Below are 16,419 nucleotides of genomic sequence, written 5' to 3' on the forward strand. Positions count from 1 at the left end.
TGGCTAAGACTCTGAGCTTCCCCTATAGGGGGCACAGGTGTGACCCCTGGTCAGGGAACTGAGTTCCCAGATGCCACATGCCTCGTGGCTTGGTCAAAAACAAAACAAGAAATAATTACAATCTCAGCAGAAGTTGAATATTCTGTGAAACAGATATTGAACACCTCAGGTTTGGTACATTCTAATTTATCATCTAGAAAAACATGACACTTCTTTTGAACTATTGCCGCTAGTTTTAGGCTCAAGAAGAACTAGTCTTAAGATGATCATTCTTGGGTTTTATCACCTGGAACTCAGAACCAGAAATGCAGAAAGGACATCCACTTGCTCGTCTACTGGGTCTCAGCTAACAAGGTGCAGGGACAGGAGAGGTATCAAGAAATATCCAGAAGGAAATGGAGGCACCCTCTGATTCTGCCAGGTAGGGGGGTGGGTAGAGGTACCCCAGTGCCCGGCCATCCAGAATCAGGCGGACAAGCACCCTCGCTCTGAGAGACAGATTCTGTAATCCATCCCCTCCAGCTGGACCATAAAGGCACTGCCCGGCCAGGCCCCCTCACCCTCGCTGGGGACTTCCCCACGGCAGCCCCGTACCGGTTTCATCTTCCGCAGGGAGTCCCCTCTTCTCTCCTGCTTCCTGAAGGACTCGTATGCAACAGGGTCTATGCCCCACAAGCACTCCGTCCACTTGCCATAGATCATGAAGAGCTTCTTTTTGCTGGAGGGAAAAGGAATTTTTAACAGCAAGTAACAGTGATCATTAACCATTCATCCAAACATGCAGCACCCTAACTTGACCCAGAATCAATCCTCATCGTCAGTCTTCTTGTAAACCCTAAGATACTGCTGGTGCAAACATGCAGACAGAAAGTTCCATTTCAGTATAGCCACTCACAGCTTTCAGACTAACTCTTCACACTCCTCTGCCAAAGCAGGAAAGAGAAAACAAGGGTACAAGAACCTGAAGGGCTGCGGGAGGCAGATGGGGTGAGAACAAGTGTGTAACATAATACCCTGTGAGCCTGACTGTCATTTTTAAAATATACTACATCTTTAAGTACCGCGTGTCCTGCAGCCCCTTCTTCTCTGTATGTCCTATAAACAACCCTCCGCACATACAGCTGCCGCTGCCTCTTCAGCTCCATAACCTGGAGTCAGACCCCCATCGCTGTCCGCCCACAGCCTCCAGAGAGGGCGCTCTGCCTGATTCCCAAGGAACAACGCATGCCGTGCCTTGTTCTCCTTTCCTGCATCTTCCTGGGTGAGCAGGGAGTTGCCCATGTGCTCCTGGAAGGCTGTGCTGGCAGCCGAGGGCCATGCTGGGAGGGCACCTGTGCCTCAGAGGTTGGGCCTGGAGGGTGGCAGGTGGGGACACATGGCCGGTCCTGTGTGTCCAATTTGGGATGGAAAACCAGAAACTCGGAGCTGGGCTGGTGCAGGTGGGTGTCCACTGCTGCAGCCCATGTCTGTGAGCCAGCTGACTGCGGTCTCTCTCTGGGCTGACTCCGCAGGGCTGGTCAATGCCAATCCCCCTAACAGGACTGCTGTCCTGTGAAGCCACATGCCAAGTCCCAAAAGATTTCAAGGGGCGAAGTGGTCAGAGTCCTAAGTCTAAGGGATTTGAACAGGTGAACATCTGCCACCCAACAGAGTGGGACAGAGCAAAAGCACCCGCTGCTTTACACTAGGACTATTTCTACATGAAAATGTACATATTTTAGGAGCTGAAAGGAATCTTATGGCTGTTATGTGGTCCAAGTTACTTGATGGAAAAAAAGGGAGAGAGAAACTGAGACCCAACACATAGCGTAACTAACCCAAAGCGGAGAAGAATCCCCCAAACTTGTTAAAATACTACTGGTCATTTCTCTGCTCACAGAAACTTGAATAAGTCCCACATTTCCTGACAGGAACAAAAAAATCATGTGGAAAAGGATGCCCGTAAATGAGTGTTTGGGTTTTGCCTGACAACCATACTGAGCCCAGCAGAGAGAGTGAAACATGAGGTCAGATTCTAAAACCATGACTTCTGCAGAAGACGCATGCACGAACTGGGCACCTGTGACCTGACCTGCGCGGGGATCTACCTTTTGTCTTGAATGTACCCCTCCACTTTGTGAAGTTCTTTCCCAAACAGTCCACATGGTTTAAAGTGAAGCACACACTTATCTCCAGTCCTGCAGGGAAGACAAACACAGGCTTCTGTTGTGGATGGGAAATGTCAGAAAAGGCGAATCGAGGGGGTAGGGAAAGAGAGAAGGAGAGAGAGATGGAGGGGGAGATAGAGAGGGAGAGACTGAGAGTGAGGGGAAGATGGGGAGATGGCAGGGGAGAGAAGGGAGCAAGCAAGAGCTCGTACAAGGGGCTCCCCAGGGCGAGGCAGCATCAGGACCGCATGGATGGCCCAGGGACCTTTCCAGGGGACAGAAAGCTTCGAGTACTGCCTGGTGCTGATGGTTACACAATTCGGTAGGTTTACTAAAAGTCATTTACATGTCTACTTTAAATGGGTGGATTTTATGACATGTAAATTATATCTTAACAAAGCTGTTAAAAAACAAAGCAAACCAGCCAGGAACTTCTAGGAATAAGGCCTGACAGACTGGACAGTGGCCACTGCTTTCACCGGAAAATCACACCATTCTTGAGTGTAGTTTAGAACTCCAAACCAAATCAACCATTGCGACTAAAAACACAGAAATAACAACACGGAGCACTGACGATGACTTTGACCAGTGCTGGCCAGAATCAGACCCAACTGCACCACGGGTGGTGTCTCACGGTCAGCATGGCCCGTCCGGAAGCCGAGCGCACTGGGGGCCAGGGAGGGCATTAGGGAGCTGAGGGCGGCATGAATACACAGCTGAACGCCAGTGGCCAGTGCCCTGGGTGCCCCATCGCCACCCTGACTCGCAGCATCTCAGCACTGGGCCCGTTACCTGTGGTTTAAAATCTCCACTGTCCCATACTGTTCTATCCAGAGCTTGCCGATAATCACGTTGTGGACACAGCACGTAGGGTTGGTCCAGGTGTATGCCTCCTTATGTCTGAAATACGCCAGAGAACAGAGATACCGCGTGACCCTAGCAGCCAAGCCCCAGACAGAATCATACCATAATGGACTGAAAGCTGCAGAAGGGCACAGCACAGCTTTGAACTCCCGAGCGGTGGCTACATCTTTAGCATTCATTTGAAATGTCCTTTGTAGACAAGTTAATCAGCAATAAAAGGCTCCAACAAAGGCAAGAGGTTTCCTGTGAAGTCGTCAACAGAACAGCCCCCCTACCCATCCCCACCCTGCCCTGTGGGAACCACGAGGTCCCTAGAGAGCCTGGGCCCTGGCCTTCTGGGGCCGATATGAGGCGGGGTGGGTCCTGGGGTGCAAATGCCTTTCCCATCAGTCAGGCCTCTTGCTCCCTAGGTGGGCTTCCTCAAGGAGAAAAGAAACCTCACAAACGGGCGGGGAGCAGAGGGCCAGACCCATGTCTCAAGGGAGGCTGTGTCAGAGCCACAGTTGAGGGCAAAAACCGGCCCAGGGCACAAGCATTTCACGAGGAACACTGGGAACTTCTTGAATGTCCTGGGAACCCAAAGCGTTCACGGACAAGCCTTGCGACTCTGCAGGTCCCGGTGCCCTGCCCCTAAAAGTCAAGAGCGGGTGACCAGGAGGGGCTGCCCTGGTCTGCCCCGAGATGCAGGGGTCTGGGATGGGGACTGGGGAGCCCATATTCCTCTGGCCAAGTGGGGCTCACAGGAAACACAAATGCCATACAAAGCTCCCACAGAGCTGCAGGCAGCGAGGCTTGTGCTTCAGGGAGCCGGCTGTGCCCCTTGGCCTGGACCGTCCACAACGGGTTTGCAGCGCCAGGAGGCTGCTAGAGACTCGGTTTCTGCCTGGAGGGTCTTTGATCAACGTCAGATTGGGCATGTCTGGATTTAAATAGATTTAAAGGTATGCACACATCTTTGAAGATGGCCCCTCCATTCTCCTCCCCTCCTGGAGTTCAGACCCTCGACCAGCACATAGGCTGTGGTCACTTCTGAGGTCAGGTGATGAAGGACATGTCTATCCTGGGGCACCCCTCCTTGGTCCCTAGCTCTGGGGGGTGCCCGTGTCCGTCTGTACAGCTGTGCAGAACAGGGGGGCGGCAAGCAACCCAGGCCTCCGCCAGTGGCCAGGGAAGGGAGTGCGGGAGCAGAGGCTCTGCCTGGTTGTCTTTAGGGGTTCGTCCAGCCCGCACCCCAGCTGCACCAGCACAGAACCCCAACAGAGCCCCCACATCACCCCCAATACCACGCGAGGACAGGACTATTTCAGGCTCTGAGCTGGGCTGTCTCACAGCAGGGGATGACGACCACGACCAGGGATTGAACCGCAGAGACCAGGGGAGAAAAAACAGGACCCAACCCAACCCTGTAAGGAGCACACCCTCTGCCCCAGGAACCACCGCCCCAGTGAGGCCTCCAGGCTCCCTGGAGGAGGGTCCTGCGCTGCAAGGCTGCCTGCCTGGCAGAACACCACGAACCCTGCACCGCACAGCTCCCCACTCACTTGAGCAGCTCCAGTGTGATGGTGCCGCGGGGCTCTGCTTCCACGCTCTTCCCCCAGAACTTAAGCTTCGGATAGATGGAGCCATGAAAGAGGAAGTCCTGGTGGAGGCCCTCCGAGTAGAAAGCACTGATCGGGGGGTGGTGGCTGACCTGCTCGGATATGAATCTGAACCCTAAGTCTTCCCTGGAAGCAAAAATGAGGAAAAGAAAGGAAGGGGAGGGAGAGACAGCCAAAGGACCTTGTGAGTGACAGCAAAGCCAATAAAGTCAGTCCCGTACCTCCCTCCCCAGGGAAACCCACAGCTCAGCACCTGCATGTGGGGTGGAGGACCCACAGAGTCCCTGCCCCCCACATCTGGGAGGGGTGCTGGGGTAAGGGGACCACACGTGCTGTCACACACGGCAGAAACATTCAACACGGCTCTCCAATGTCACACTTGGCCTAATGCTGAACACACACACACACACACGGGGTCATCATCAACACACAAAACAAGCAACTGTGCGGAGAGGCCTCCTGCCCTGACGCCCTGCCCACCCCGGTGCTCTTAGGACCAGCGACTCAGAGGCCTGACCGTAAACTGTCACCTGAGTTCTCGAGGGACACCCACTGCCCAGTAAACCCAGAGGAGGACTGTCCAGCCTCTTTTCAAGGCTCCCAGGATGTTTGTGATGAAATGTCTTATGCCCCAAGATATTCCTGGCCAGGAAATAGGATTTTTAGTACACTCTCTTTTTCAATAAAAATGTCAGTTTTTAATTGTTCGAGAACTCTGAATACACCTACAGCTATAGTCATTAAAAATTATAAAAGCTCAACCACATAATTACTAACTTAACTGGAATCAGAATTTCCAATCATTACAGAGGAAGGAAAGTTGAAAAATTAGATTTTAAAAGGTTGCCTACCAAGGTATGTAATTTACAAAATGAATACTTGTCTAAGAACAGAAAGTGTTATATTTAGTTATCCATGAGCAAGCTCTAGGGACAAAACGATACTGGTGAGTGGCCAGTTTAGTTACATTGCCCAAACAGGAAGATGGCTGTCTCACACGCGTGGCATGCGGCAGACACTGGAAGCGTGACTGGGAAGTTGCAGCCTGACACGAGTGTAGAGAGTGTGTCAGTGTTCCCTACGAGTCTGTGAGGCTAGTTCAGCCCTGAACTATGCTCTGAAAGAGACGGACACTGGGCTGTTGCTACATTCAGCGCCTTGAGGGCTTGCATGCTTTTAATCCCCCTGCTTACTTTCTGTTGTCTGGACTCTTAATGTACTATCCTTTGATTTCTCTTTTCTGATATTTCAATGATGCTTTTAAAATGCACAAATGCCGAAAACTCTCTAACAGCTATATAAGGGCAGAATCTCGAATACTGGACCAGAGTATGCTGACCAGAGGGAGGAAGCTCTTGCTCGAGAGGAATATCTAAGGAACATCTACACGAATTCCAGATACAAGTGCCCCCCTGAGACTGACCCTCAGGCCAGCCTTCCCCTGCCTGGGCTTCAGCTTCCCTGTTTCTCAAAGGAGAGGGCTGTGCCTTATGGTCCCTCTTGCTGTGACTTGCCGCAGCCCCAGACCACCTGCTGCACTCCTGTCGTTTACAAGGTCCCTGGAAGCACACAGCATGCTTTCTCCCAACTCATCTGGCTTTCTCGAAGAAAATGAGATGTGGAGAAGGGGTCCTCCAGCACCCAGTGCCAGCCAGCCTCTAAAGCACACTAAAACCCAGGAGGACCCCCACACAGGCCCTGTGCGCGGAGGGGCCGCTGCTGAGCCATCCAGGACGAGCCAGAAAAGGTGGAATCTGAAACTGGCATGAATGCTGCCTCCCCACCTGGGAAGAGATGTACGTGCAGGCTGCCTGCATCACTAAGATGACAACTCCTCCCCGGATGGTCTGAAAGCAGTGCTGACAGGCACACCTCCGCACACACTGTAAACTCTGACACGTCTGAAGGGCCCGTTCTCAGCCGCCTAGCACCCCCACACCCCAGCATCATCTACTCACCACTGGAAAGACTCAGCCATTAACAACACATGCACAGAAGGACCCAAGAACTACAGCCAGAAGTCTGTGGTTCTTTGACTCCAAGATTAGTCACACAATACACCAGTGTTTTATAAAGATGCTGCAAATTACAGCAGGCCACGCAGACACGCCCCCACACAAGCACCCAGCAGCTCTACACCCCACCGTCCCCTCTCTGTCCCTGAACCTAAGCTAAACAACATGTAGGTTAGATCCTGAACCTAAGCCACACGTTCTGGCCATCCCCTCTCCATTCCTGAGCTAACGCAGTCTTCGGTTTTCAACTCGGTTTCTCACGAGAGTTCTGTTATGCCATTAACACAACACCTCTCTAAAGTGAACAATTTGTCCACCCACAGGAGCCCCTCAATTCAGCCAACTGGAGACATCCATGCTGCACAAGGACCCTCCTCATCCGTCACCAGAGCCCTGTGCCCAAGACACCACAAGGGTCCCATCCGCTTACCTGATGAGCTCATACGTCTCCCCCAGAAGCGGGTTGAAGGGCTTGCCGGTCCTCTCCCACTGGGAAGCCACAGCCGAAACCGCAAAGGCTGCCACAGACTGGAAGCAACCACAGGCCAGTGAGGGGGTGGCACCCAGACACGCGCTTGGGGTGACTTCTCAGTCTCCCGCTGGTAACGCATGTGAAACCACAGAACTTCCGGGGAAATGCTGTTTATCACCCACCACTTCCTCAAAGCCACAGAAAGCAGGATCTCTGCCATCTCCCATCCCAGTTGGGGCCTGCCCTGCAGGCCGTCTATCACACATGTGTGCACACACTCACATGGGACAGTGGTGCTAAAAGGACCCAAGAGGGGCCAACTGCCAGCCCCACACCCCCCTGCAGCCCTACAGGCCCAACCGACAGGAGGCCAAGACGACACCCGTGGAGAATGTGCCTGTGGCAAACGCCTAGGCCACTGGGCAGGACAGCTCTCCAAAGTCAGTATGAGCTGCTCTGGCCCTGCTCCCAGATGTCCCACTGCTGAGGGCCCGGGTCCCTGTCCCCATGTGGCCAGTCAGATTAAGTCACATTCTTAACTGTTATGGTCTGCATGCAACCAAGCACAGTGCCAGGTGCCCCCCAACGTGAGCTTGCCACCCACCTGCATCCTTTCCAGGGACTGGGGCTGGCGGGAGGCTCTGTGAATTAGGTACACATGTTCCATGTACTCTGTGATCCGCTGCAGGAAACTCAGGGGCTCATTGAAGGCTATGGGCATCGTGATCTTGGACAGCTCCTAGGAGGGGCCGGAGATGACCCGCTGCATTAGCAGCAGGCTCTCCCCACACCCGCCCCTCCTCCGAGCACCGCTTCTTGGAGTCACAGCCATCTGCGCCGGACAAGATGGTGGAGGCCTCTGGCTCTCTGAACTTACCAAGCCAATGCACTTCTTCAATATGCTCCACACGCTGAAGTCGCTTCTGGTAAACATTGGGGCAGGCAGAGATGTCCTGCGGAGGAGCAACCAGGGCAACACGTGTGTTTCAACAATGTGAGAGTCACTTACAATGGATAGCTCTGCTCAGTGGCCCCTGTCCTTCACCTTTCCGACTCTTTGCGACCCCATGGACTGTAGCCCACCAGGCTTCTCCATCCATGGGATTTTCCAGGCAAGAATATTGGAGTGGGTTGCCATTTCCTTCTCCAGGCGATCTTCCCGACCCAGGGATTGAACCTGGGTCTCCCACATTGTAGGCAGACACTTTACTGTCTGAGCCACCAGGGAAGTCCTCACTTTTTCCAAGCATTAGTGTTTCTCTATGCTGGCTCACTAGTGGAGGAAAAAAGGACCAGACTGCTGCGGAAGTCCCAGAGAAAGCTTTCTGTGCCGAATATTGGAGGGCCTCCTGGGAAATGATCACAGCCACACAGACGACCTTCCCCCATGGAGCTCGGGAGTCAGGTCGCCGCACCCCCACCCCAGGGCAGCCGGGCGCCAGCAGCCAGAAGCAGCTGCAGGACCATGGACAGAGGTCAGACAGGAAGGAGTCCCACTCAGAAAACATCTCAGAAGGGGGGTTCATGTTTGGGAACGCATGTACACCCATGGTGGATTCATGTCAATGTATGGCAAAACCCATACAGTATTGTAAAGTAAAATAAAGTAAAAATAACTAAATAAATAAATAAAAAGAAAAAAGAAACCAGCTCTTAAACCGCTCTGAAGCCTGTGCTTGTCTTTCCTGAGGTCCTGCGTGGCCATGACATGACAGGCCCCGGCTGTGAGGGGCCACGAGGAGGGTGGGCAAAGCCCAAGGATGGCCCTGCATACAGACAGGAGTGACGGCAGGAGCCAACGAGATGGGGGAGAAGAAGGCCCAGGCCTGGGGCACGGAGCAGACGGAGCCCTAACGAGGGAGAAGCCGGGGTGCCAAGGGCCCCACGAGGCTGGGACCTCTGACCATGGGCGGGGCCACCCCCAGAGGGAGGCACAGGGGTCACCCTTAGAGGAGACCCTTACGGTTCATGGCCCAAACTAACACACTGGAGAGAGGAAGGGCTGCTGCACCCTCACTCAGGGCCATGTGACCACCGCCTGGGAGCTCTAAAAAGGGGGAGGCACAGGATGGGACCTGTCCAGAAACAGCGAAATCTGGGCAAGGAGCAGGCAGAGGAGGTGCCCACAGGAGGCCCAGTGTAGGAGGGACAGGCCGGAACACAGGAGCTGGCAAAGCTGAAGGCATCCAAGACACGTCTCCAGAGGGCAGCAAGTCAGGTTGGGGGACGGATATGGGAGGAAGGGGGGATGCGGCACCAGGGCCAGATTCCGGGGGATGGGGGATGGGGGATGGGGGGAGCTGATGGCTGAGCTCAGGCCGTGAGAGCAGGCAGGAGGTGCTCTGGCAGCTCAGGGTCCCGCTGGGTCCAGTACAGGGCAGAGGCTGGGGTGAAGGTGGGCTCCCTGGGTGGACAGAGGCCACTGCCACCATCCCAGGGGCTCACCTGCTTCCTGTCTGTCCCACCTGAGTCCCTCCTTCTGTTGGTGAACTCAAGTCAGTGTCACTGGAGTCTGCTCCCATGAGAACCCAGTGGTGGTGGAGAGAGAACAGAATGTGGTCTCGCTGCACCAAACAACCCTCAGAAACTCTCACTGTCAGAGGTCAGTGTGTGGAAAGAGAATGCAGGCAGATCTGCATGAAGCCAGAAGGACGTTCTGGTAACAGTGAGGGCAGGCTGTGTGCAAACACCAGGGCCCCCTGGAGCTCAGTCCCGCAACCCGGAGCAGGCACAGCTGCCCCGTCAGCTTATGGACGGGAGTCAAGTTGATCACCATCACTGATCTGTAGGGCCCACCCAGAGGCTGGCTGAACAGGCCCTCGATCTGCCCAGTGACACTGGACAGGATGTTCTCAGCTCACAACTTGCACCCGCAGCATTTCTGGGGCAAGTGAGTACCAGTGTGCTGGGAGACATTAAGATGTACCCACGGGACAACCTACCTGTGCTTCTGAATCCCATTCTCCTGAGGAGGCCCGTCCCCAACTTTTCCGATCCCATTACTTTTGCTGGTGTCCACATGAATCACGCCACTGAGTCTCTGATTCGCCTCTGAAAATTCCCCGGAAGAGTTATCAGAGTCAAAGCCTGTGTGAGACAAGCAGAGGATGATGTGGCAGGACGTCACCTCTAAGGATTCTCATTGAAAGCAGAAAACCTGAAGCTCTAAAGTGTTTCTAATGGACACAGAGTAATTAATTCCACTTGCCAAGAGCTGCAGACGAAGGTGGAGAAAGAGGACTGCTCCCGGGGGCTCCCCAAGGAGGACCCCACCCTGCCACCGACACTGTATGCTCCATGGTCCTTTCCATGTGGGGCAGCCACAGGGCATGAGAAGTTTTCTCCCGTGGTCATCAATGACTCATGTCCTCCAGGGTGGTCACACCTAACTCAGGCCACAACATCCTCCTCCTCTGTCCAAGTTTGAGGTCAAACTCTGCATCATGTTCTGAAACATATCTGCTGTAGTATTTCTAAGACCAAGCATCGCGCCACCGTATCGGCAGAACCTAGCCAACCTATGAACAATAACCCAAACTGTGGATGATGGATGTGAACCCAGAGAATACACAGTACACGGAAAACTTGGGGAAAATGAACCATGAGGACTAGTGCGAAACACAGGCAGCTATCTCCTGGCCCGTCCAGTCCCTGAGGAAGAAGGTCACAACCCTGGGCAGACTCCTGGGTCTTCTCCACCGGGAAGACTTTTTCTGAGTGGCCAGTGACCAGGGACAAGGGAAGTGTGTTTCCTTTTGCTCCAGGGCAAGCCTGGAGGGAGCTGTGGCTGCCAGGTGAGTCGTTCCAGCTGGAGCAGGGGCTCCTGACTGCTGACCTCCAGCAATGAGCCCACGAGGAGCACAGGGTGGGCTCCCATAACAGCCCCTCATTTCTGAGTGGAAAGTGTGGCCCAGCGTGAAAGACCTGGGTGGCTGCTGCTACACACAAAACATAAACCACCTTGCCACTGATAAGCTTTCTTGAGAAAATGCAAAAATACCTTCTTTCACATTCTTCTCTATTGACAGATCCCCAAAATGTAGTAGCACTGAAACCGATGACACAATGAACTTGAAAGGATATAATTTAAAATAATCAATACCTTCTGAAATAGCCTGTCACCTCTAGTTTTTGCTAACCATCCCCAAAGTGACACCTGTTGATCCCCAGCATAAACGTGGGTCTAAACAGAGCCTGAAACAGTCCCAGCTTAGGGTTGCTGAGTGCACAGGTATCCCTGTATCCCTCAGGGCCAAGAATCTAGGCCACCATTAAGTAGAAAGTTCGTTTAGATCACAGCCCTGGGGTGGGCCCCAATAAACAAGGCAGCTTCTCCCTCACAAGTGCCTGAAGTCTTGTCTCTAGTGAAGCCGATGCTCCGTAACAGCTTAATCATCTTAATACTTAATATACAACGTTTCTTGTTATTACACAAAGAGAAAATACAGCCAAGGTGCAAGCTTAAAGCATCTATAATCTGATCACTTAGAGATGCCCATCTTTGACAGGTCGGTCTGACTTTTTACAGCCCTTCATCTGTACATATTCTCAAGTGCTTTATTTAAAAGCCTTTCAAATTGAAAGGTACTGATTCTTAGAGGGAATAACTGCCCACTGAAGTCATCCATTCAGCAACTGCTGGGTTTAAATATGTTTTAATAGAGTCACAAAGTAAGACAGCCTCTAAGACAGGGAAGTACTTGCTGGGCATTTCCTTGCATTGGGAGACCTCAGACTTCTCATCTTCCTGTTGCTTGTTTGGGAATCAAAGGACAGTTTGGTTCAGTGAACCAAACTGCCTCCATCTCAGGGACTTGTGGAAGGTCCCACCGTGCAGAGAGGCGGCGATGGAGTCATACACACATGGCACCCCCAGAGCTCAGGGCCTCTCCAGGGAAAGCCCTTCAGGAGAGCCAGTTACACTGGTCCCAGTAAGAGGGCACCTCCAGGAGGCTCCTGGGTGAGAAGGCCTCACTGAGGTCGGGCTCTTCCGGTTGCAGACATGGTCCCTCTGCCAGGGCCAGGCGGACTAAGGGTGTGATTCCCCGACAACCAGCCGCTAGGTGGAATTCAGCTGCTAACAATCACTGACGAGCGGGTGGTTGAGCAGACGACACACTTCCCAGGAAAGCATGTCTACTGGGAACATAACGGCTATGAAATCTCGGGAGATGACTCAGTGGTTCAGCCTTTGAGAACAGCGAAGGGGAGCACAATGCCAGTTCCTCCTGGGGCTTCGGACGAGAGTAAGTCGATCACCTGAGGCTGCTGGCCCTCAACTGCTCCAGCCCTTCCCTCGGAGAAGTATGCAATGAACGCAGGCAGTGTGCGGCAGGGCTCCAGGGCTCCAGGTGTCCCAGCAGGGGCAGCACAGGTGTCTGGGGACAGCGACCACCACCAGGCAAGAGCCTCCTGTCGCGCTGGGCACCACACTCTCTTGGCACCAACCATGGCAGGGCCCCTCTGACAGCACTGGGGAGATTATCACTGAAGAACCTGGTGGCAGTAACATTTCAGAGCCGCTGTTTCTATGTCCCCACATCCAAGAGCAGGCCGTGGACTGGAAGAGTCCCCCGAAGTCCGTCTCCACCAATAAGAACCCTCAGCAAGAAAAGCAAAGTGATGCTCCCAGTGCTGACAAGTGGGTGGAGGGTAGGGGGGACATCTTGAACTTGAGTTTGGGGGCCCCTCAGGAGGTGACAGGAGGAGGAGGGGGTGCTCTAAGCAAATGTGGCCTGACCCAGCTTGGCCTCTCCTGCCCCCCACCCCCTGCCACCCCAGTCACTCACACATACACAGAACACCCACCCCACCACATACTCCACCCCACTAGCCTGGGTACCAGTGTTCACAATGGTGTTTGAAAAGCGAAACTGAACTTTTTTTTTTTTTAGAACTGAACTTTTAACACAGCAAGAGTTGCTGGGGAAGCAAATAATCTACTATTCCCTGGTAGACTTTAAGTGGTGCAAAACAAGATACAAGACAGGACAGTAAGGTTTTGATCATTATAAACAATATAAGGATGCTGACCATCTCATTCAGGAGCCAAATAAAAATATTTACACCTGAGGGCAACCCTTTCAAAGACTGAAACACACAGTTGCCCTTTCATGTTATCTCCTGCAGTCCGAAGTGGATGTTTTCCTCCAAATCTGGGCCAGGACAAGTGCTTTTCCTGGGAACACGTCACCCTTCCCTCTACATGGCTCTCCCAGGCCATCCTCATGTCCCCAGGCTATGTCTGAGGCTGGGGTCTGAGGGCTTCGTGCTCACCATCTGGCCTCTGCGCTGGCCCCCTCTCCGCTCACCTGTGACGGCATCGAAGAACTCCTCCTCTCCGTTCATCCTTCAGCAGCCAGGCGCCCGCCGCCTGATCCAGAGGGTCCTCTACTCAATCATTGTACTGAATCTACATCGACAGCGTCAGAAATTTCAAGCTGCGAACTTTTTAAGGCAAAAATCCAATAGGCACTGGAGACCTACAGGGGAAAAAAATTTTTTTAGTGTATTTAGCTTTCGGAAGTTGTATAGTTTAGAAACATTTAAAAATACCCATTCACTATCCTTGAGTTCATCTTGATTACATCTGAGCAAAGAAGTAAAAGGAATGACCTCACACAAGAGGAAACAGTCACATCTCTGTCCATCAGTGGGCACCACTATCTGAAGTTACTTTAAAAGCCACTGTCCACTGAAATGACTAATCTGGGGTCACGTGAACAGTTCAAAAAGCCAATTAGTGAAAGTGAGGCGTCCACACATCAAGGCCCCAACACACCTTTGCCACTGCGTATTTTCACCAGAAGCTGGAACAAATGGTTATAAATAATGCAAAGTTCTGTTAAAACATTTATTCCACAACAACCTGAAACCAATTTTCAATTCTGGAGAAATAAGACTGCTGTGTAAGTTCGCTGTCCTCAGCATAAACTGTAATCAAATTTTTTCAAAATTATTTTAGCTCAATATTTTAGAACTCATGCATATTAACTTCTCCCTTATGAAGCACAGTGTTTCATTAATGGCAAGAAACTGTCCCCACAGGTTTGATGTTCCTAGGAAAATCAGCAGAGACCCACGGTTCATTCACTGTGTGAGGCAGGCACAGGACTGAGCGCTCCCCTCCAGTTCTGAGAGCAGTTCCAAAGGAACAGGTGGTCCCCTAGTCCTTGGAGCCGTCACATGGCACCTGGTGTCACCTCCAAAGCGTTCATCTCGGGCTCCATCCTGAGCACAGGTGAGCGTCTATGTCATACAACCAACTGGGGTTGGGTTTTCCATCCTTCCTTCCCCCCCAGGAAGCTCTTTCAGAGTTTCCTTTCCTTCCCCACCTTCCTAACCCGCAGGCAGAACCACACCCGGGCAGCTTCAGGAAACAGCCATTCAAAGCCTCACTCAGTCATCCATGCTGGTTCTGATTTCCTTTCGGCAAATTAGAGAAGTTATTGCTCACTTCTGACTCTTCTCTGATGTGACAGGCCACATCTACAATATCCAGCATCACACTTGGGCTCCAGAAGCCACAAAGTGGAACCAGGGTTCCCTGGAGGAGAAATGGCTGAGCCCAGAACTGGGGTCCCTCTAGAGGCAGCAGGAAGCTGGCAAGACTACCTGAGTCAGGTCAAAAGGCTCAGACGAACCTGCAGAGGCTCCACTGCGACCGCAGGCTCCTGTGAGCCCTGAGAACAGCCAGAGTAGTCACCTCACACATTTAAGTCCCTGCGTTCACAGAGATGCTGAAAAAGAAATCGACTGGTCACCACTGGATGGAGGACGCCAACACATTCTTCTGAAAACTAGGACATGCAGGAAAGCATCAAGCCTTTGAGTTGCCTTCCTGTGCAGGCTCTCTGTCCCACTTTTTAGAGGCATTCCTGCTGATCCATGAAGGACCGGGCTATGTCGATTCTGTGTGCAACCCTGACGAATTCCCATGTCTGAGTGCTGACGGCCATGCCATCACAGACCCACTTAGGCTACCTGCCTTCTCCTCGGGGGTCCTGCTAAGACAATGGACCCTCCTCCAACCTTAACTACCAACCTAAGGAACACAGAGAAGACAGGAACATGCCAAACTCCACCAAAGGGACACGGTGGGCAACATCCAGACCCTGGGCAAGCACACAGGATGAAGCCCAGCTTCTGCAACCAATAAATCACACACACACACAGTGGCAGGTAAAGGGACACTGCCCTATCTCGAGTGAGGACAGTTTCAAGGGTACAGACAGATGTCAGAACCCATTGGGCGCTTTCAATATGTGCAATTTAGGGAACTTCTCGTGGTCCAGTGGTTACGACTCCATGCTTACATGGCTGAGGGTGCAGGTTTGATCCCTGCTGGAGGAACTAAGATTCTGCAAACTGTGCAGCGTGGCCCAAAATAAAACTAAATAAATACCTGCAATTTACTGTATGTTAATTACACCCCCTAGTTCAGTTCAGTTCAATTTAGTCGCTCAGTTATGTCCAACTCTTTGAGACCCCATGGACTGCAACACGCCAGGCCTTCCTGTCCATCACCATCTCCCGGAGTCTACCCAAACCCATGTCCATTGAGTCAGTGATGCCATCCAACCATCTTATCCTCTGTCGTCCCCTTGTCCGCCTGCCCTCAATCTTTCCCAGAATCTGGGTCTTTTCCAATGAGTCAGCTTTTCACATCAGGTGGCCAAAGTACTGGAGTTTCAGCTTCAACATCAGTCCTTCCAATGAACACCCAGGACTAATCTCCTTGAGGATGGACTGGTTGGATCTCCTTGCAGTCCAAGGGACTCTCAAGAGTCTTCTCCAACACCACAGTTCAAAAGCATCAATTCTTCGACGCTCCACTTTCTTTACAGTCCAACTCTCACATCCATACATGACTACTGGAAAAACAACAGCCTTGACTAGACGGACCTTTGTTGGCAAAGTAATGTCTCTGCTTTTCAATATGCTATCTAGGTTGGTCATAACTTTCCTTTCAAGGAGTAAGCATCTTTTAATCTCATGGCTGCAGTCACCATCTGCAGTGATTTTGGAGCCCCCAAAATAAAGTCAGCCACTGTTTCCACTATTTCCCTATCTATTTGCCATAAAGTGATGGGACCGGATGCCATGATCTTTGTTTTCTGAATGTTGAGCTTTAAGCCAACTTTTTCACCCTCCTCTTTCACTTTCATCAAGAGGCTCTTTAGTTCTTCTTCACTTTCTGCCATAAGGGTAGTGTCATCTGTATATCTGAGGTTATTGATATTTCTCCCAGCAATCTTGATTCCAGCTTGTGCTTCTTCCAGCCCAGCGTTTCTCATGATGTACTCTGCATATAAGTTAAATAA

The 16,419-nt window shown here is 52.1% G+C and overlaps 1 protein-coding gene across 2 annotated transcripts in view; it reads right to left on the minus strand.

The window, feature by feature from the left end:
* The window catches only part of OSBPL2 (oxysterol binding protein like 2), a 35,937-nt gene that overhangs the window by 4,264 nt on the left and 15,254 nt on the right, over positions 1-16,419 (minus strand). For both annotated transcript variants that reach the window (XM_052650515.1, XM_052650514.1), the window contains exons 2-10: positions 13,408-13,578; positions 10,039-10,183; positions 7,974-8,049; positions 7,701-7,835; positions 7,055-7,152; positions 4,553-4,735; positions 2,940-3,047; positions 2,088-2,177; positions 595-718 (exon numbers count right to left, since the gene is read on the minus strand). In XM_052650515.1, coding sequence (XP_052506475.1) covers positions 595-718; positions 2,088-2,177; positions 2,940-3,047; positions 4,553-4,735; positions 7,055-7,152; positions 7,701-7,835; positions 7,974-8,049; positions 10,039-10,183; positions 13,408-13,444 — 996 coding nt within the window. In that variant the 5' untranslated portion in view covers positions 13,445-13,578. The remainder of the gene's footprint in view (positions 1-594; positions 719-2,087; positions 2,178-2,939; positions 3,048-4,552; positions 4,736-7,054; positions 7,153-7,700; positions 7,836-7,973; positions 8,050-10,038; positions 10,184-13,407; positions 13,579-16,419) is intronic.

This window comes from Budorcas taxicolor, chromosome 13 (genome assembly GCF_023091745.1).
Source record: "Budorcas taxicolor isolate Tak-1 chromosome 13, Takin1.1, whole genome shotgun sequence".
In the NCBI taxonomy this organism is placed as follows: domain Eukaryota; kingdom Metazoa; phylum Chordata; class Mammalia; order Artiodactyla; family Bovidae; genus Budorcas; species Budorcas taxicolor.